Consider the following 22,705-nt stretch of genomic DNA (forward strand, 5'->3'; position numbering starts at 1 on the left):
AAATGGCTCTGAGCACTATGGGACTTAACTTCTGAGGTCATCAGTTCCCTAGAACTTAGAACTACTTAAACCTAACTAACCTAATGACATCACACACATCCATGCCAGAGGCTGGATTCGAACCCGCGACCATAGCGGTCCCGCGGTTCCAGACTGTAGCGCATAGAACCGCTCGGCCACATCGGCCGGCCTTTTACTTGCTTTAACATTAGCTTCTCCACATACTGCGTGCGAAATTTTGTGACGTTTATTGGTATCCCTTGTTCGTGAGTGGCAAAGGTCCCAGCTGCAAGTCGCTGTGATCTGTCCTTGTTGAGAAGTATGGAGCCACTGCAAGTGCAATGTGGCCGTAAGGATTTCGCTCGTCTTACATGACACCTGCCCGTCGATTGACGTTGTTGAGCTGTACCACAGCAGAATACCATGTTTGCCTTTCCTCCACGAAACAATAGGAATTTTCCACACTTTACGGTTTTCCGACTCCAAGGAATTATTAACGTTGTTCTGAGGCCAATAGGAACACAATGCGAAATGAGCAATGAACGTTGACAGGAAGCTTGCATACGACAATGACTACCGACCGTTCTCAACACATTTAAAATAGCCCATATTTTAAGAAGTATTTGTTTCCAGGCGTACGATTATGGCACTTCTTCTCTATCTGTGGCCACCACAATTTCCTACAAAAACATGGAACGCTTTTTAATACCCTGTACACCACTAATATAATCACGAAATAATTAGAATTCTGAATTATTTTCACTCGTGTACTTAATTTTCGTTTTGCAACTTCGTCTTCGATTATTGTGCAAACATTCCTAACATTTCACATCAACAGACGTGAGAAGAGAATACCATCATGAAGATATGATTAGCTACGGTGTTTGAGGGAGACCGTTTCTGTCGAAAAAGGTAATGGAGTAGCTGGACATGTCAGCTGATTAAGTCGTAATCGTGGCAGTCGAATGGATGATGAACCCGCAGTGCTGTATGAGCGCCTTTCATCGCCGCCAGAGAGTGGAAACCCAGCGCGTCGAACGTCCCATATCCGAGTTCGCAGAGTAACAGAGCTTACCAGATGCCACAGTCTCAAGGATGTTCCACGAATTTGTCGGTTCGCTGCCACCGGTGTAAAATGCAGTCAGTAACAAGGTATTGATGAGATACGTCACTATGGGCTGTCGGGGACCGTAACAGTAGACGCACAAGCTACTCAGTTGTCTACTCAGTCAGAGACAACAGCTACTGGTTAGTAGTACCATCCAGAACTTCAGCAGGGATGTAAGTACAGACATAGGGACGCCGGAGCAAGTATCGAAAGTGGGATGCCCTCCCTCTCCTAGAAGCCTCGTCCCATGGAAGCTTGTTCATAACTCAACAGGACGCCGACCACACACCGTTTCTCACAGCCACCCCCATCCTCCTAACACACACACACACACACACACACACACACACACACACTAAAATACACTTCTGGAAATGGAAAAAAGAACACATTGACACCGGTGTGTCAGACCCACCATACATGCTCCGGACACTGCGAGAGGGCTTCACAAGCAATGATCAGACGCACGGCACAGCGGACACACCAGGAACCGCGGTGTTGGCCGTCGAATGGCGCTAGCTGCGCAGCATTTGTGCACCGCCGCCGTCAGTGTCAGCCAGTTTGCCGTGGCATACGGAGCTCCATCGCAGTCTTTAACACTGGTAGCGTGGACGTGAACTGTATGTGCAGTTGACGGACTTTGAGCGAGGGCGTATAGTGGGCATGCGGGAGGCCGGGTGGACGTACCGCCGAATTGCTCAACACGTGTGGCTTGAGGTCTCCACAGTACATCGATGTTGTCGCCAGTGGTTGGCGGAAGGTGCACGTGCCCGTCGACCTGGGACCGGACCGCAGCGACGCACGGATGCATGCCAAGACCGTAGGATCCTACGCAGTGCCGTAGGGGACCGCACCGCCACTTCCCAGCAAATTAGGGACACTGTTGCTCCTGCGGTATCGGCGAGGACCATTCGCAACCGTCTCCATGAAGCTGGGCTACGGTCCCGCACACCGTTAGGCCGTCTTCCTCTCACGCCCCAACATCGTGCAGCCCGCCTCCAGTGGTGTCGCGACAGGCGTGAATGGAGGGGCGAATGGAGACGTGTCGTTTTCAGCGATGAGAGTCGCTTCTTCCTTGGTGCCAATGATGGTAGTATGCGTGTTTGGCGCTTTGCAGGTGAGCGCCACAATCAGGACTGCATACAACCGAGGCACACAGGGCCAACACCCGGCATCATGGTGTGGGGAGCGATCTCCTACACTGGCCGTACACCTCTGGTGATCGTCGAGGGGAAACTGAATAGTGCACGGTACATCCAAACCGTCATCGAACCCATCGTTCTACCATTCCTAGACCGGCAAGGGAACTTGCTGTTCCAACAGGACAATGCACGTCCACATGTATCCCGTGCCACCCAACGTGCTCTAGAAGGTGTAAGTCAACTACCCTGGCCAGCAAGATCTCCGGATCTGTCCCCCATTGAGCATGTTTGGGACTGGATGAAGCGTCGTCTCACGCGGTCTGCACGTCCAGCACGAACGCTGGTCCAACTGAGACGCCAGGTGGAAATGGCATGGCAAGCCGTTCCACAGGACCACATCCAGCATCTCTACGATCGTCTCCATGGGAGAATAGCAGCCTGCATTGCTGCGAAAGGTGGATATACACTGTACTAGTGCCGACATTGTGCATGCTCTGTTGCCTGTGTCTATGTGCCTGTGGTTCTGTCAGTGTGATCATGTGATGTATCTGACCCCAGGAATGTGTCAATAAAGTTTCCCCTTCCTTGGACAATGAATTCATGGTGTTCTTATTTCAATTTCCAGGAGTGTACATCTATATCCTGGTCGACCTATCACTGCCTGAGTAAAAAAAAATTAAAAACAGTTCTAAGTACGTTGATAAAGCGATGTATAGTCTTGACAATTTTTCCTGATTTATTCAGAAAGGGAACACCAGTTCTTCCCTACATCACTACGCAAGGTACATTTTAATTAATTGCAAAACCAAACTTGTGAAAATTGCTGTTTAGCGCGTAAGACAATATTCCTACACTCAGAATAAAAAAATTAAAAAGAAATTAATTACAACAATGAATAGTACAATAAAAAGTGAAGTACTTCCTAATAGTGTATTAAAAGACAAAACAAAAACGAGTAGGTAATTTCAAACAAGCACATAAATAAGTGTGAACATCAATGTGAAAATAAAACCTACCAATCAAATGTTTGCCTCGCGGATGGCCACTCGGTTCGAGGCGCCATGTCACTGACTGCGCGGCCTCTCCCATCGGAGGTTCGAGTCTTCCCTCGGGCATGGGTGTGTGTGTGTGTTGTTCGTAGCATAGGTTATTTTAAGTTATTTTAAGTAGTGCGTAAGTCTAGGTACGGATGACCTCTGCAGTTTTGTCCATTAAGAACTTACACACAGTTTGAACAATCAAATGTTTGACTTCGGTAAGTTAAATTCTTGACTTACTTAAACAAGTTTTCCTTGTTTTGCGTATGAAAAATAGACCCTTATTTTTTTAAATTAGTAATTAAGGATTTTATATTTTCTACATACAAACATACATTTTTTATCTATACTCCACGAATCTGTGTGATGAGAGAGACAGCGGATACTATCTTTGAGCTAGACTTTAATGGCTGTTCTTGTGCCATTTGCGAACAGAACTTTGGAAGAATTTTGCTTATACGTCTTCCTGCAGGCTTGTGTTTTGCCCAATATTATCTACGTGATCTCTATGAGATATGGACTCCAGAATATTTGTAGTTTCCGCACTGAAATAAGGGTCTAGGTATTTTCTAAGCACGTTACTCCGAGATGTACGGAGACTTGATTTCAGTTCTGAAAATTAGAACATTTTTTAAAAAAATTCTGTTACAGTCCCTTGTGGGTTAAAGAAGTCTGTGACTGTTCGTCAGCACCATTCTGCGGCTGATAAACCAGCTAACCGTTCCTGACTGAGTGCAGAACACAAGTATCTTTTTTAAATACTTTTAGCTTGAGAAATGAACAGCCATATAGTTTCTATCAGAGACAAATGGTTCAAATGGCTCTAAGCACTATGGGACTTAACATCTGAGGCCATCAGTCCCCTACACCGAACTAAACTAAGGACATCACACGCATCCATGCCCGAGTCAGGATTCGAACCTGCGACCGTAGCAGCCGCGTGGTTCCACACTGAAGCTCCTAGAACCGATCGGCCACATCGACCGGCTATCAGAGACACCAGGACGGCAGTGTATACGTCAGGACAGCTCTATATCAACCTGCTAATCCTTGCACAGCAGCCGTATTTTGTATTTGTACATTATATTTGTACATTGTCAACATTAGTCATGCGGGAAACGGAAGAGAAATATCAAGAGGAAATGTCATCAAAAGCACTTCATTTCTAAGATCTTCGTCAGAGGCAATGAACACGCAAAAAGATTCTATATATTACTTACTTCATTGTTTAACATCATGCAACTAGTTGTGAAGAAATATTATCAGTGATCCCAGTGTCATTATGTTCCACGGAGAGCTGAACGAACAGGTTCTTCAATACTTCACTGCAATGAACAATTTACACTCAACGCTCCATCTTTCACAGATGCCGAAAATTTCGTGAAGTAGTTTGTCGAATGATCCTTTTTCTGACAGCAAGTGAGCGATGTGGCTAGGGTAGTGATGAGACACTGCACTCGTATTTGGAAGAACGGCGGGTTAACTCCTCGTGCGTCGATCCAGCTCAAGTTTTCCGCGGTGTCCTCTCAAATGGCTTAAGTTAAAAAGCGAGATGGTTCCACTGAAAAGGATTCGGCCGATTTATTTCCCCCTCCTCTTCCTATTCGAGTTTGTGCTCCGTCTCTAACGGTCTCGTCGTCGACAGAACGTTAAACCATTTTTGAAAATTCATAGATTGTAATTCTATGATCAATTTGCCCAAGATTTAGGAGTATTTAATCTACTTAGACATATTGACTTCTTAGGTAAACCCTTTGTAAAGTTAGTTGCCTACTTCTATGTTACAGAATATACCATATTTTTCATTCATGCAACGGTTTTGTGTAAAATCTCTTCTGTTTGTATGTCACAGATACACCTAAAAGGCCTTAACTCGGTCGTAGCCTTGGCCTTGACCAGGTCTACTCCCTTTTGTTTTATAGATCCAGTTAATAGATGTTTCAGTCCTAATTCAGACTGATCTTTCACTTGAGTAAAGGAGTTAAATTATGGTCATATCTTTACATGTTAATGGTTTCCTAGACCAGCTTTTATTGTTTCACAGGGAAAACTTCATTTGACTTTTGAGGTACAGATGAGCGATTTTAAATCACAGTGGCTGCTTAACGATTTCCGTGTCTCTTAGCGTCCTTTCTGTAATCAGGTTTCCCTAACTGAATTGTTCATGAATATATTTTGTTTCTTGATCATTACACTTTGCAGCTCCGTCCAAGGCTTGTAACTACGCTTCGCTCATGCTTCTGTTATTAAGTGTGAACCATAGCTCGTTTGACGTCAAACATTATTGGCTGGTGCATTGTTCTCAGCAAATTGCATTGCCAATGATGTGTATAGAACTGTCTCTCTGAATATGATCACTATTAAATTGCCCAATAAAGATATACACGACTCCCTGTGCTCACTTTGGGTTTCGCCATCTTCAGTGCAAGCAACAAACAAAATGATACCGAAACTGAAACACCCTAGATTTAAGAATCTATATTTGGCGCTATTACGAAGTAACTAACTTCTGGTTACCACTCTTCAGTGTGTGGTCAGAAGCCTTTTATAATTATATTTAACGGAAGGAGACGGCAGCTGTTTTGCTACACGTATTAATTTCTCCTTTTACTCTTACGGCAGAATAACTAAAGCGGTTATGTCGCGTAATAGAGGTATAAAAACATTTAGAATCTCGTTCACTCTGATTTATAATTGCTTTTCAGTTAATTTAGTAGAAATATTTCATCCGGGCATCTAAAATTTAAAGATTTAATAACCAGCACACTTTTGAGTGCCAAGGACACCAGAACAACGTTCGCGACACAGGCCCACCCATTGTGCAGTTTTATATTCTAAGGATTGCCCAGCCCACATAGAAGGCAAAGACTCAAATAAGGGTGTATGTATTGCTTTCTCGTTCGTCGTCGGCTTGTCTGATTTAGACCACACCTGACACGTCGTCAATGTGCGAATATCTGTGATCCTGATGAACAGAGAACTTCACGCTCAGTTCGAAGACTATCTCAGTAATACATGTAAAAGACGTTTGAGTCAAATAACTTAATTTTTCGCCGCTAGGGCAGTATCAAATACTGCAGACATGAACGAAGGCTGGAGATGCAGAGAGGTGAAATGGAATCACTAGCTGGTAGGAAAGTACTGGCAAACGATTAGACAGAATAGCTAAACCTTGATTTGGTTAAACTTTATCTATCTTTGGACTAGACGTTAGACCTTAAACTCCTTTCTTTCTCTGTAACTCTCTGAACTGTACATGGCATTTTGCCCGTAAATTAAACCAGTGTGATAGACCATCGTTCTCCTCAGACGAATAAATTCTTACTAAACGATTGCTGCGGTTGCGGTGATCACAGACAAAGCTGGCTCGAGTGCAGATGGCAGTAGAAATTTTCATCTCCAGTATTTGAATGGCAACAGTGGAAGAAGTGATGACTCATCGCGAGACTGTGTGCCTATGTTCTTCTCAGGTGAACCCTACATTTCGCCTCTGTAGTCATTCTCCGAATAAGGGTGTGGGATGCTGTTTAAGGATAGTTCGACCACTGGATGGGGAGTTTGAAGTAGGAAGTACCATGTTGTTTGAAGAAAAATAAAGATCAAGTGCTGACACCAAGTTTAGCCCTCTATCCCAATTTCATTTGTAAAATTATTTACTAAACTGCAATTATGTTACTGAACATCAAAAAAGTAAAACAAAGGTAGCGGAATGTACCCGAATTAAACCAGGTGACATGAGGGAATTAAGAAATGACACACTAAGTAGTCGATGATGACTGAAGTAGAGAGGATATAAAATGCAGACTGATTATAGCAAGAAAAATATTTTTGACAAAGAAAAACTAGTTGAAATTTAATATAAATATAAGTTCTTCAATGGTGAAGACACTACCGAATTTCGGACTCCATCCCAGATTAATGAAAATGACAAAATTAACTCTAAACAAATATCAAATTTAAAGTAACGTTTAAAGGAGTAATATCTGAGTCGTTTACGATACAAACAGAGTTTAGACAGGGACATTGTTTATCGCTATTAGTTTCCAACTCTGCTATGGGCAACGTGATGAGGGAGTGGTACAAGGAAGTCCTTAAAACTTAAGAGTTGGAACGAAGAAAGATGAAAAAAACTGAAATAATTAGGGTTTCTCAGATGACTTTGCGTTACTAAATAATAATATTGGTGAAAGCAAAAATCAAATAACAGACTACATAAGACAAAAAATTAGGACTCCAAGTATTATTCTAAAAGACAGAGATTATGGAAGCAGAACCACTAGTAATCAACGATATAACGGTAAATAGCAGAGAAGTACAAGTAATGAAGCAATTTAAATACTTTAGAAATTATGATATACAACTTGGCCGAGCAACCGGCATGGCAATAAAGAACTAAAAAAATGATAAAAGCTCAAAAATTAACACGGTCTATATAAAATAAGAAATGTATATCAATTAAAACTAAGTTAAAACATTACAAGACGGTTTTTCAACCAGAGCTGACAAACGGAAGTGGAATTGAAATATGTCACTCAGAAAAACAAAATTCTAAAAGTAGAGACAAGAATAGCTAGAATGCACATAAATAAGAAAAATCAAAAAGATAACAGAATTGCGGATAGTGCCAAAGAAGTGATGTACAGCGCGAACTGTAGCTCTTTACAGATGTTATACGGAAGAAAAGGCACTCTTTGTTTTTGGTCACATTATGAGGATACCAGAAACCTAATTACCAAGAAAAAAGTATGGAGAAACTTCGTAAAATGAAGATTATACACCAAAATAGAGTAACTAATGAAGAACTACTGAACCGAAATCGAAAGTAAAATAAATTTGACTAAAAGAAGAGTGCGGTTGATAGGAAGCATTCTGAGGCATCAAGAACTGCTCAGTTTAGTAACCAAAGAAATTTTGTGTGATATCTATCGCAGAGCGAGATCAATGGTAGATTAAAGTGAACAGTTTCAAATGCATACACGAAGGGATTTCAGAACGTAAGTTAAACATTATTATGTTACTGAAGGCCACACTACACTTCACAGTGACACAGACAAATGGCACTAGTTTTCAACTGTCACCAAATCTCTATAAACGGCGGTTGGACCGCTCTACCAATCTTTCAGTTCCTGACACCAGATACCCGCTCCTTGGTCGCGGAGCCATTCAAGAACTGTTTCGTGAACGTACTGATAGTTGAAAAATTTCTTTCCCCCAAATGTTCTTTCAGCCCGCCGAGAGAACAGAAATCGCCTGTGTAAGATTAGAACTTCCCAGTTGGCATCACCCACGTCTGTGTGGTCATGGTTAAATTGTTGGCACCATTTCATCTTCACCGGGGTCCGCCCCCAATAGCTGAGTGGTAGCGTGACAGAATGTCAATCCTAAGGCCCCGGGTTCGATTCCCAGCTGCGCCGGAGATTTTCTCTGCTCAGGGACTGGGTGTTGTGTTGTCATAATCATTATCATATCATCCCCATCGACGCGCAAGTCGCTGAATTGGCGTCAAATCGAAAGACTTGCACCCGGCGAATGGTCTACCCGACGGGAGGCCCTAGTCACACGACATTTGCACTTTATCTTCACCGGGGCTGGAAGCGACACTGCATTTAATCCATATACCAACAGAAATTCACGATGAATCTATGAGAAATCTGGATGTTTCTACTTCAAGAATCTTACAGTCCTACGTATTTCAAATTTGAAGTACGTTTCCAGTTGCCGTGTCACTCCAAGTGCACATGGTGATGGACCTGTTATTCGTGACAGGGTACCTGTGCGAACTTATGCACCTTTATAGTTTCATATAATCGCTGTACTTATAAGAAGTTTAGTCATTGGGATAAGGTTAGTTGTGGGAATGAAGAGAAAGCATCTTTAAAAATGAGCCGAACGACGCGAAATAATAACGATGGATTCATGATACATTCTTGTATATACATCCCGGTATCCAAAAATGTGTTTTGCATTCGGAATGTTTGTCTCGGCTTGTGCGATAGGGAGATATTATGGTCTCTCAGTGTCGTCAGTAGGATCAACATTTTCAATTACAGTAACAACGTTAGGTCGTAGCAGCAATAGATAAGGTGACAATGACAAATATCTTTATCGTTTTGGACAGTACATTCGTTTAGAAAAATGAACATGTACCACGGGCAGAGAGAATAGATTACCGCAATGGCCACGGTTATTATGTATGACTATGCTACGTACAAATTATCCAGGTAATAAGTATGTTGATGCAGGAAAATGATATTTGTAAAAAGATAAAATGAAAAAGAAGTTCCTTATTCGTGATTAATTAAGTCAGCTTAGTAAAATACAGTTATGAAACCAGCCGCCCATAATGCCCTTTTGCCCATGACAGTTAAGTCTCTTTTATTGAATAAAATGTTCTCTGGTTTCCAACCGCGTCAATTGGTTAAAACTACACGAGCTTTCGGCCAAGCACTCCTTGGACATTGTCAAGTGTTATGATTGCCATTGCGCTGTGGTGCGCCCTTATATACGCTAGCTACCGGCTGTGACGTCACTGGTGCCCGTGACATTGCCACATATATGGGCATGTTTTGAGTGGCGTTCGATGTGCCCGCTTCAACCACGCGATCGCTGGATCCCACGCAGCGCTGAGCAGTAAGCCACCGTCTCTATTCGGGGTGTTTGTGGTAACTTCTATTTTAATAGGTTGCTGTATTAAACTGTCCCAGAAGCCGTTAGTGCGAGCACTGGCAGTCATAACACTTGACAATGGCCAAGGAGTGCTTGGCCGAAAGCTCGTGTAGTTTTAACCAATTGACGCGGTTGGAAACCAGAGAACACTTTATTCAATGTTATCGCCGCGAGACTCTGAATTCATACAAGTCTCTTTTATGTTAGAATTTTCCACAAACAGCAGATTTCAGCCAAAAATCGGCAATCACTGTCGAGAGGCGGTGTTTGTAATCCTTTTCCCTGTACGATTGCTACGTGTTGAGAAAAAACGATACAGACTTGTGCAATAATACAGGGTGTTTGAAACAGAACATCCTAGTTTCAAGTATAAATATAATGGGGAAATTGACGAAAAATTACAGCAATAAGTACATATGAAGGAAGAGAATTCCTTCTAGTTTTGTTCAATGCTAGTAGACGTCAACGTGGGACCCATTTGCTGCCCTGCCCACGTCGAGACGATATTCCACTTCTCACCACGCATTCACCAACATATCAGCAGCGCGGAGTGGCCGTATGGTTTAAGGCACCATGTCATAGATTGCGCGGCCCCTTGCGCCAGAGGTTTGAGTCCTCCCTCGCGCATGGGTGTGCGTGTTGTTCTTAGCACAAATTAGTTTAAGTTAGTGTGTAAGTCTAGGGAACGATGACATAAGCACTTTGGACCCTTAGGGACTCACACACACACACCAACATTTCAGGTGTAACTGTCCCAACCGCTGGGACGATTCTTTCCCGTAAATGATTGATATCTCTGATCTTTTCGCTGAACACAACATTTTTTATGTGGCCCCAAAAGAAAAAGTTCAGTGGGGTTAAGTCTGGGCTTCGTGGTGGCCAAGGTATTGGGCCAGCCCTTCCTATCCACCTTCCTGGAAAGCGAGTGTCAAAAGCCACACGCACATGGTTACTGTAATGAGGTGGGGCGTCATCCTGTTTAAAAAACACAAGCCCCTTTTCCGCCTCAATATCTCCACTTGGGTAAAGACGTACTCTGTCAGCATGTCACAGTAAATGTTCCCATTTATTGTTTTTTTCTGCAAAAATGAGAGGACCCATCACACGATCTTCCATCAAACTGCACCAGACACTAACTTTGATAGAGTTATGTTGACGCTGAATAACTTGATGTGGATGCTCTGCCTCCCAAATTCTACAGCTATGACGATTAAACTGTTCCACTGACATGAAATGTAGCCTTATCACAAAAGAGAATTTTTTTTAAATTGACATCATCATCATCAATTCTGTGTAGGAAGCCAACAGCAAACTCATACCTTTCAATTTTATTGGTTGGTTTTATTTCATGTAACAGTTGCAATTCGTGGGCGCGCAACTTAAGCCTTTTACGCACAGCATCATACACAGTACCTTTAGGCACTCCTAATTTTAGACTACGTCTGGCCAATGACTTCCTCAGGCTCCAAGCACACGAAACACGGATTTGTTCAGCAACATCTTCAGAAGTTCTCGGTCTTCCTCGTGATTTTGCTTTTAAAACACTACCGGTTTTCACGAAAGACTTTAGCCAATGACGGATAGTTTTTGCTGTAGGTGGTTCACCACTACACTGACGTCCAAAATTACGTTGCATTGTTATAACTGACTCCGTTTTCAGAAGCCAAATAACACACTGCGCTTTCTGTTGCGGAGTTCACATAGTTGTTGAGTTGCTCTGCACTGCACTGCACACCTGCCTGGACTGAACCGAGGGAACAGAGGAATAAAACAGCACTGGTGTCGTCTCAAGGTCAAGCAGACCTGCCAACTGCAGGAGAGCTAAACTTGGAGAGTTGACGAATCAACCACCACAAACTAGAATAATGTATGTCAATTTGTACAGATTCTAGGACACACTGAAACTAGGGAGTTCTTTTTTAAACAGACTGTATTTGTAACCGCACGATACCTATCCTGCAGAAACCTGGATTATTTACTCTCCTATGACAATGCACCACACTTGGGCAGTGGTCTCAGCGTGGAAATACATTGCGAAACTACTTTCTGAAATCCCTATGGCAGAAGTTGTACAGAGAATAAATAGAATAGATCAGCATTGAGAGCTGTATCGAACCAGCCTTTGGGCAATAACTAAAGGCAATAGACGAACCTCACGTGCACTAACCAGTCTTCCACAGGTGGTAGCTATACTGTATAGGTGGTGTTACACCTACAGGTCACAGGTGTCGATTACAAATAGCACGGACAACGATTTTGCAAACAGTGTAGGATGCTGAGATCTGTCATGCTGCTCTGTGCTTAATGCAAGAAGCAGCTTCCCGAAAGGGATATTCAAATACAAGTTCCGATTTGTACAAGGTGATAACAGTGTGCCACGAAGGAAACCTAGGAGTAACTCAACGTTATGATCACTCTGTTATAAGTGTAGGGGTTAGGACACGAAAGAGAGTAACCTCTCGCCAGTGAAGTGCCGTACAGTACTATAGATTCTAGTGTTAATTTAGTGAGTTATCACACAGTTCGCTCTCGTAAAGATTAGTTCATCCAGATAAATCCTACTGTTGCTTTGCTTCATCTATAGATGTTTACATTTGCTCGTAAATGGTGAGAGGCCCAGTGGTTAAGCAGCAGGAAGGACCGCTGGGATACTAGAGCCATGTCTATCACGTTTGACTGATATCTGGCTCGTATGGCGTCAGCAATAGGAGGGCAGGTTGACTCACCTGCTCCGATGAGACGGGCGCGTGATGCAGCTTGGCCAGCGCAGAGATGGTCTCGATGTCGTTCCGCAGGTCGCTCTGGCAGCCGCACAGGATTACCGGCGTGTTGTCGCAGTGCTGCCGGATCTCCGGGTACCACTGCACACAAGGCAACCATCACTGTGCTAGTGGACGGCTGTGACACGTATACTTTTACAGGCACATACAGGGTGTTACAAAAAGGTACGGCCAAACTTTCAGGAAACATTTTAGTTTCGTCGTCCACCTACGGTCAATGGAGTACGTTATCATGATTTCATACAGGATACTCTACCTGTGCTGCTAGAACATGTGCCTTTACAAGTACGACACAACATGTGGTTCATGCACGATTGAGTTCCTGCACATTTCCGACGAACTGTTCGTACGCTTCTCGACAACAGATTCGGTGACCGATGGATTGGTAGAGGCGGATCAATTCCATGGCCTCCGCGCTCTCCTAACCTCAACCCTCTTGACTTTCGTTTATGGGGGCATTTGAAAGCTCTTGTCTACGCAACTCCGGTTCCAAATGTATAGACTCTTGGACGGCTGTGATACAATACGCCATTCTCCAGGGCTGCATCAGCGCATCAGGAATTCCATGCGACGGAGGGTGGAAGCATGCATCTTCGCTAACGGAGGACATTTTTAACATTTCCTCTAACAAAGTGTTTGAAATCACGCTGATACGTTCTGTTGTGTCCATTCCATGATTAATGTGGTTTGAAGAGAAGTAATAAAATGAGCTCTAACATGGAAAGTAAGAGTTTCCGGACACATGTCCACATAACATATTTTCTTTCTTTGTGTGTGAGGAATGTTTCCTGAAAGTTTGGCCGTACCTTTTTGTAACACCCTGTATATTTTAATTACAACTTTGCACAACCGATAAAATCAATTATAAAGGGTGGCCCTCATCAAACATGAGTCATACATGAACCATATAGCAATGTAGAATTAAGAAGAAAAATCGTCTGACTATGAAATGTAATAGGATTGGAAACCAGGGTTCTACAATTCAATGACATGAATATGCACTGAAATGACAAAAGTCGTAGGATACCTCCTAGCATCGAGTCGGTCTCCCTTTGTTGCGGTGTAGCGCAGCAAATCGAAGTGGCATAGACTCAATAAGTCGTTGGAAGTCCCCTGCAGAAATATTGAGCCATGCTGATTCTATAATCATTCAAAATTGCGAAAGTGCTGGGGTTGCAGGATTTTGTGGAGGAACTGACCTCTCTATTATGAGCCACATATGTTCGTTGGGGTACATGTCGGACCATGTGGGTGGACAAACTGCCGAGAATATTCTTCAAACCAATCACGAACAGTTGTGGACTAGTAACATGGCTCACTGTCATCCATAAATGTTCCATCGTCGCTGCGTGGTGTAGCCGCGCGGTCTTCGGCGCCTTGCCATGTTTCGCGCGGATTCCTCCCCGTCGGAAGTTCTAGTCCTCCCTCGGGCATGGGTGTATGCATTGTCCTTAGCGTAAGTTGGTTTAAGTCAGATTAAGCAGTGTGTGAGCCTAGGGACAGATGACCTCAGCGGTTTGGGTCCTGTAGGAACTTATCACCACCATCACCATTCCATCGTCGTTTGGGAACATAAAGTCAGTTAATGGTTGCAAAGAGTCTCCAAGAAGCCGAAGATTGGTTCAGTTGGACCAGAGGATCCAGTTCATTCCATGTTGACACAGCCCGACCACACAGTGCCTTGTTGACAATTTGGGTCCATGGTTTCGTTGGGTCTGTGCCATGCTCGAACCCTACCATCAGCTCTTACCATCTGCAGTCGGGCTCATCTGACCAGCGGACGGTTTTCTAGCTGTCTAGGGTCCAACAGGCTGCTGCCATAGTCCATTAACGCTATATCTCGGAATATTGAATTCCCTAACGATTGCCTAAATGAAAAGTCCCATGCATCTAGCTGCAAATATGTTTCCACGTTCAGAGTCTGTTAATTCCCGTCTTGCGGCCATAACAACGTCGGAAACATTTTCTCATTAATCAACTGACTAGAAATGAAAGCTTCGCAAATGCACTGTCCTTTGGCACATTGTGTACGCGATACTGTCGCCATCTCGCTGTCCCATGACTTTTTGTCGCTCCAATGTAAATTTTATTACAAGATTTACCTGAAGTCGAGCAACGACAAGAACGTAGAATGAATAGCCGATTAATATGAAAGACACGAATATCATGGAAAAGACCTGAAGCTAATGGAACATGTGAGGTCTTGATATAATCAATTAGCTGTGAAGGTACAAATTCGCAGTCCTGTGATTGCACCGAAAGAATGGTTAACTAAAACATGCCTACTGTGGTTTCGTTGGGTCTGTGCCATGCTCGAACCCTACCATCAGCTCTTACCATCTGCAGTCGGGCTCATCTGACCAGCGGACGGTTTTCTAGCTGTCTAGGGTCCAACAGGCTGCTGCCATAGTCCATTAACGATATATCTCGGAATATTGAATTCCCTAACGATTGCCTAAATGAAAAGTCCCATGCATCTAGCTGCAAATATGTTTCCACGTTCAGAGTCTGTTAATTCCCGTCTTGCGGCCATAACAACGTCGGAAACATTTTCTCATTAATCAACTGACTAGAAATGAAAGCTTCGCAAATGCACTGTCCTTTGGCACATTGTGTACGCGATACTGTCGCCATCTCGCTGTCCCATGACTTTTTGTCGCTCCAATGTAAATTTTATTACAAGATTTACCTGAAGTCGAGCAACGACAAGAACGTAGAATGAATAGCCGATTAATATGAAAGACACGAATATCATGGAAAAGACCTGAAGCTAATGGAACATGTGAGGTCTTGATATAATCAATTAGCTGTGAAGGTACAAATTCGCAGTCCTGTGATTGCACCGAAAGAATGGTTAACTAAAACATGCCTACTGTGTTAGCGGATGAATCGTGAATGACCTCAGATCCTCCCAAAAAATTACAAGGTTCGCAACAGTTACGCAATACTAACATGGCGCCTGCAAATGATCTCTGAGTCTCACCCCCCATTCGCCTAACCTATCATTATGCCTAGCATTACGTGCACTTTGCTTAAAGTCATTGGTTGGCCAGTTTTGAGGACTGATTTCTGTTTGCACCTTTCTTGTATCACTTTCTCAAGAACATCGTTAAAAACTTATAGAGACAGCCCATCTCCTTGCCTTACTCCCATTTTGATCGCGAAAGGGTTCCAAAACAAATGTAATTCTGTTTTTTGTGTCTATCAGTGTCTGTTTTATAACTGCAAGTGCTTCCAGAACTACACGTTGTTCTTTTAATATCGGGAAGAGTGATCAGCGGACGACTCAGTCATAGGATTTTTTTTTAATCAACAAATCTGCAGACTAAATTTTGCTACAAATTCCCTGATATCTAAGGATTACCTTTCTGTTCGTGATTTTCTCTGGGCATGACCAACCTGGTCTGAATCCTCCCAGATATCCTCCAAGGTTTGATTCCTGTTGCTTCTGTCCTCTATCGAGAAGACGCTAGAATAAAACTTTGAGGCAGTTGACATTAGTGAGATCCCCTTGTCGTTATTTACATCTGTTCTGTAGCGTTTCTTGTCTGTATGATTAATTTAGCTGTCTCTTTCCTCAATGTCAGGAATGTTTTGCAGTTGATTTCTGTAATAATACTCCATCAGTTGTGCTCATTCTGTCTAGACTGACTTTCATACTCTCAGTCCTCATTCCATCAATGGTGATTTTTCCTTTTCTGCAGAGGAATTAGTGTTTGCGCTGTTACGATAATTTTGCTTTTGAGTTGCATGTAGCTGTTTGACTGCTTTTTCTCTAGTTCTTCTATGAGACACTGTTAGATGCTGCTAGTATCAAACTTGAGGGTTTGGATCCTCTTTTTTGTGAACCTCTGAAGTTTAAAAGTAGTTTTCCTCTTGTCAGTTTTTCTAATTTGAACGTTCGTAACTTCTCTTTAGCATATATAAGATATTGCTACATGATCAATCTGGAATCTACAGATGAATGAGTTCGGTGATATCCATTTTATCTGTTGTCTCCGTTTCTTTTTGAAGTGTGCTGGCATGGTTTTAAGATTGAATAACCTTCTTTCGTCCTGGTTAGTCCATTTATGTGCTAGGAATTCTACAGTTTTTTCTTGTACTTCCTTTCTTTGTCTAGCTCCATACTGAATTCGCCTACTGGGATGTTGATAGGATTTTCTGGACTTTTTAAACTATTTGTCCTAGTGCTTCCCGTGATTTGTCTTCATTTGTTATACTTGATGTTTCCTTTCACTTGTCGCTCTCTTTGTACCTGCACCTGCTTTGTTATTTGCAAAACTAATTAGTTCAGTATTTACTCCTTCCATCTATTTCTCTATAGTCTTAATTTGTAAAGTAATGAACATCTTACTTAATATACACGTACAGAATTTCCTCTTCTTAAATAAAGTCTTAAAATGTACGAGTACGACTGGGTTCAATAAGTAATGCAACACTTTTTTTCTGAAAGCAGGTCGGCTTTAGGCAAACTATACCAGTCCCCACTGTATTCGCTACGAAACCTTATTTCTCAACGTAATTTCCGTTCAGTGCGACGGCCGTAAGCCGCATTATTGTGAGGGCCTGTATACCCGCCTGGTAGCAACTCACTGGTCGACGTCGGAGCCAACGTGTTGCTGCATCAGTAACCTCCCCATCATCCACTTACTACATCCCGCGGAGTTCATCCTTCACCGGGCCAAACAGATGGAAGTCGGAAAGTGAGACATCCGGGCTGTAGGGTGGATGCGGAAGAATAGTCCACTGAAGTTTTGTGAGATCCTCTCGTGTGCTTGTATGAGGCCTTGTGTTGTCATGACGAAGGAAACGTTCGTTTCATTTTTGTGGCGCCGAACACGCTGAAGTCGTTGCTTCAACTTCCTTAGGGTGGCACATTACACTTCACTTCACAGTTGATCGTCGCACCATGAGACAGGACATCGAACAGAAAAACCGCTAGTGAGTCCCAGGCAGAGTGTGTGGCTTTGAATATTTTATTCCGAGGAGAGGTGGTGAGACGGCACTCCATGGACTGCTGTTTTGTTCCAGGTTCGAGGTGATGAACTAATGTTTTACCGCTTTTGGCGATGTTCAATAATAACCGATCACTATGTACCTCGTAACGCGCGAACAGTTCTGCACAGATGGTCCTTCGTTCCTCTTTATGGTCTTCCGTGAGGCGGCGAGGAACCCAGCGGGCAAACAGGTTCGAGTACCCCGACTGGTCAGTGAGTATGTCAGTACTACCAACAGACAGGGGGCTGAGCCGCGAAGTGTTTCACCATGATCCGTCGATCACCTGGAATGAGAGTGTCCGCACGTTCCAACACTGCAGCATTCACAGCAGTGTGGATCGGCCGCCACGCGTTAGGTCGGATAGCTTTACGCGGCCTTGTTGTGATGACGGTAGATACCTCTCTCAACGACTCACAGTGCTGTTGTTTACTGGTAGGTCTCCGTAGACATTCGACAAGTGCCTATGAATATCAGTGATGCTGAGGTTTTTCACCAAAAGAAACTCAAAGAAAGCTCTCTGCTTGAAACGTACCTCCGTTGCAGACGCCGTATTGAAAGATACGCATAGCACCAACTATATAGGCTGAAGTGGGAACATTCCACAACGTCCCACAACAGATTTCGCATCTTTTCAACAGAAAATGGGCAAAAAATGTGTTGCATTACTTAGTGAACGCCACTCGTATGAATTCATATTTCGCAAGTTGTTTTCTTTTCTAAATGACTTTATTCTACAGCGTCTGTACAATCTATTACAATATCCACTACTACAGTTTCAGTCTTCAGTTATTTTTCAAGTGTTCATCCTTGCTGAAAACACAGTGATACTCTACATCAACAAAGAGAATACTAAAGGGTAAGCTTGCATGGCTCCTGTCACCCTTTGTAATATAGGCCGTCGGTAGGTCGCAGTAGTTTTACATCTATGGATCTGCAATCACTTTAAATTCGAAGGTGATTCAAAACCCTCACATCCAGTAATAAGGTTTAATACTTATTGTTAGTTTAATTGTGATCCGTTTGATCCCTGTAATGTCTATTTTGTATGCGCTTTCTTCAGCACAAAGATGCTGATCTTTTCGGCAAATACTAGTAGTTCGCAATTATGGTCTCTGACTTTCTAGTATTTTTTATGAAGCCTCCTACTTAGGATCTGTCCTTTATTGTGTGTGCTACCTTCGTATTAATACCTGCGCCCCCTCCCCCCTACACACACAGTATCATAACTATGCGCAGAATTACAAGATTTCCACGGAGTATCTTTTGTCTCGTCTAGAATAAATTTTGTTTCTCTGTGAAGGATATCTTCTATGTCTGTAACAATGTTTTAATTTTCTTCTTTGCGACTACGGGGAAACCTAATTTTGTTTTAATTGTGTTTGCCATAACTTTTCTTCGGCCAGCTCCAGTTACCGATGTATCGTATTTGATCTTATTAAGTTCTCTTTGAACTTCACTGACCCAGCCTTAGTTACAAGAGTTCTGCAATTTATTTTCCCCAAACAACAAGTAATAGAAAGAGTTAGGTTTATAAGGCCTATGTTATGGCTCCTTGGGGCAGTCTTCGTCGAACCAGGTAAAAGGCCAGAGATCACTGCGTATAGCCCGCTAATTAAACTTGCCGCACTACATTTCACACTGATAATTCATCTCCCTGCAAAACACAAGAAAAACATAAACAATCTTAGTGAGCTGATAGAATCAATATGGACACAGCCATGTGATTCCGGAGGTAGAATTACACCTACAACCGTCTCGAGCAAGCCAGTCTACATGCAGGCCTCAGAGATGTAGTCATCCTGATAGAGCTATTGATGTACACGATGAGCCAGAAGATACGCAACCCCAAATTCAAAAAATTCTAATCTTAATTAATACACCTATAATGCATACACTCACAGTATATATTTTCTCGTAACAGATGCTGGATATGTCCTCGGTGTGCTACAGCAAACGCCTCAACACGTTTCTTCATGTAAGCTGCTACATTTTGGATGGTCGCTACACTAATGTAGGGTATTTCGTCTTTGCCGTTGGGCATCAGTTGCTCGATTGTGTGATGGTTAATCTTGTACACGTTACCATTCAGGTGTCCCCAAAGACAAACATCGAGCGGAGATAAATCTGCGAATCTAGCCGGCCACAGGCCACGAGAAATAATGTGTTCGCCAAAGAATTCACACAACATTGTCATTATAATGGTTCTGTCCCCCATGTGCACCGTTGGATCATCATGCTGCAGCTAGCAGTGTCGTTTATTAGCCTGTAACAATGCTACGAATTGCATGATGATGTAATGGTAACGTTCAGCTATTACCGTTTCCAAGAAAAAATTTGGGCCTACAATTCTCTTGCGCGGAACGGCACACCAAAGTCCATCCCTCTGTAAATGTAATGGAGTCTCAAGTGAAATGTGAGGCTTTTCGTATATCCAGTATCTGTCTTTCTGACTATTTACATAGTTAAGTAAATGAAGTCATGCTGCACTAGAACAGAAAACATAAACCAACACCCGAAAATTGTTGCAAATAAAATGCAAAAAATTGACGTTAGTGTCGTCTTTTTCCTCTATCAGGTTCTCGAAGCTCGTACACAAAGCAAATGCGATACGGACGGAATTTCAGCTTCTTTATGGCTCTGCGAACACTTTCGTAATACATTTCAGTTCGATGACACAGTTTTGTTAGAGACTTTTTTGAAGAACATAGCAAGGATGCGCAGACATTTTCCATTGAGGCATCATTTAACAACGAAGATCGGCCGGAACATTCACATTCATTCAAACTACCAAGATTTCTGAAACGAGCCACTGTGCGTTGATCTGATAGGCGCCCTTGTTTCAGAGAAAGCTATCCTAAAGTTTCAAGAACTAACTCACGTTCAGCCAGGGAAAAGCGAGTGTTCGTTCGTACAGAACTAACTCAATTCAGACATCAAAATGACGGGAAACTGCTCGGATGTCAGGTGCTACGCGTCTCCCAGAAGCTCATCCGTTCCCAACACAAACATTCCCGCCGGTATGACATTCATTTTCCCATTTTTTTTTAATTTACGGCTGCTTCACTTTTGGATCATCCTGTAGATGCAAGAAACTCCAGTACATGTACAACGAGGAACGTAATGAAAAGGTAAATCTATAATCGTATGCATGAATCTAAAGGAAACTTTTTTCTATCGCGTAATATTATATGCTAGGTAATAATAAGCAATAACCATAATAACAATGATAGAAACAAATATACACCAGTCTTGTAGCCGAGACACAAGAGTTCAGATACCACAAAGTTAAGACGACTCACCTTGTTGACAGCGTTGTCAAGGGAGTCGGGATCACTGACCCTGAAGCACAACAGGAACACCTTTGCATCCTGATAGGCCAAAGGTCGCACCGTATCGTAAGCCGCAGAACCTACAAGCAGACAAAATTAAAGTTTGCCACCGTTTTCAAGAAACGGCCAATGGATACACTTAACATCTGCACATCATCGAGAATAGTTGGAATAAAACTGCCTGTAACGTCAAAGATGGCAGCGTTGTATACACTACATATGTTTCTTATGCCCTCCGCCTCTATTCTTGTGTAGAAGCCATTCACAGTTCTGTGTATTAATCTAAGATTATTTTGCCTGAATCTACAAGTACTTCATAGTGACACAGATTAAATTTATCTGTTTTTCAAGTATGTAATTCTAGAGCACAATTCTTTTTATCTAGGTAGAGCAAGTTCGGTCATTTCCTTGCATGGCGCTAAGTCAGCGTATGCGGATACATAAATCACTGTACCAAATCGTTGTACTTATTCCCACGCAATGAAAAGGCAAACCAACATCTGTTGCCTGAGACTTTATCGGATTTGAGTTTTCGCCAGTTTCTGGTAGAAGATTTTTAATAACAAAACAATTGCGCAAAATATTACTGCAAAAAGCAGTCTTCATTTTAATTTATGAAGAAAGGAGTTGACGCTTGTGTTTCGGACGTGGAACTAGAGAATCTTGTGTGTCAGATGTGGCACAGGAAAGCGTGGTAGACTTCAATGAGAACTCTCCTCTGCAGCGGAGATAGATGTAGTCCAGTGTTCAGGTTTTCAGCAGAGCACTTCTAGGTACGCCAGCTAAGCCAGTGGCGGTCTGCTCACGTTACATCAACGTCTGTGATAAGAGTAACTTGCAGCACTGGCGCGGTAGGATGAACGGAACTTAGCCAGTCAACATCGTCTTTGGTGTAGCCTCAACAGGTTCGACAGTACTGTCACAGCTGCATGATTAATTTTAGTTTCTCTTTCAAGTCACGTAATCACTTATTAATGTGTAGGCAGGTATGCGATAATTTCACATGGAAAGGAAGAAAGAGTTCAGAAAATTTCAATTCCCCACCAGTTTACTTCACCAACTGTTGTTTGAGTTACCATAATTTGTCCTTAATGAGTGTTTCAACTGTCTACCAATAATTTGATGTCATATCATTTCTATTTTTTGTGCAATTAAACTTTGTAAACATTCGGAGTCATGCAAATTGTGCTGTTGCGTAAAGTACACTCATGCTCATAAATTAAGGATAATGCTGATACATGGTGAAACAACGCTCCGGTTGGCGGCCTGCGGGTTTAAATCACCTCGGGGTATGACCATGCGGTGCATTTGACCTGCGGTCGTCGCACGGTGGCGCTGACAGCAGTCCACATATGAAGAGGTGTGTTGGTGCATGTCAGAGTACGGTGCAGCAGACGTTTTCAGACGTGCTAATGGCGACTGTGTGTTGACACTGGCTCAAAGAACACGTATTGATGATTTTATGAGGGATAGAATACTGGGGCGACTGGAGGCTGGTCAAACACAGCAGGTCGTAGCATGGGCCCTCCGTGTGCCACGAAGTGTGATCTCAAGATTATGGCAACGATTCCAGTAGAGAGGAAACGTGTCCAGGTGCCACATTACGGGACGTCCACAGTATACAACACCACAAGAAGACCGTATC

At 42.9% G+C, this 22,705-nt stretch overlaps 1 protein-coding gene across 1 annotated transcript in view; it reads right to left on the reverse strand.

Moving 5' to 3' along the window:
• The window catches only part of LOC126319774 (ras-like GTP-binding protein Rho1), a 275,497-nt gene that overhangs the window by 18,451 nt on the left and 234,341 nt on the right, over positions 1–22,705 (reverse strand). The window contains exons 3-4 of the mRNA XM_049993520.1: positions 21,031–21,140; positions 12,680–12,814 (exon numbers count right to left, since the gene is read on the reverse strand). Of these exons, the coding sequence (XP_049849477.1) occupies positions 12,680–12,814; positions 21,031–21,140 (245 nt within the window). The remainder of the gene's footprint in view (positions 1–12,679; positions 12,815–21,030; positions 21,141–22,705) is intronic.

The sequence above is a fragment of the Schistocerca gregaria genome, chromosome 2 (assembly GCF_023897955.1).
Source record: "Schistocerca gregaria isolate iqSchGreg1 chromosome 2, iqSchGreg1.2, whole genome shotgun sequence".
NCBI lineage: Eukaryota > Metazoa > Arthropoda > Insecta > Orthoptera > Acrididae > Schistocerca > Schistocerca gregaria.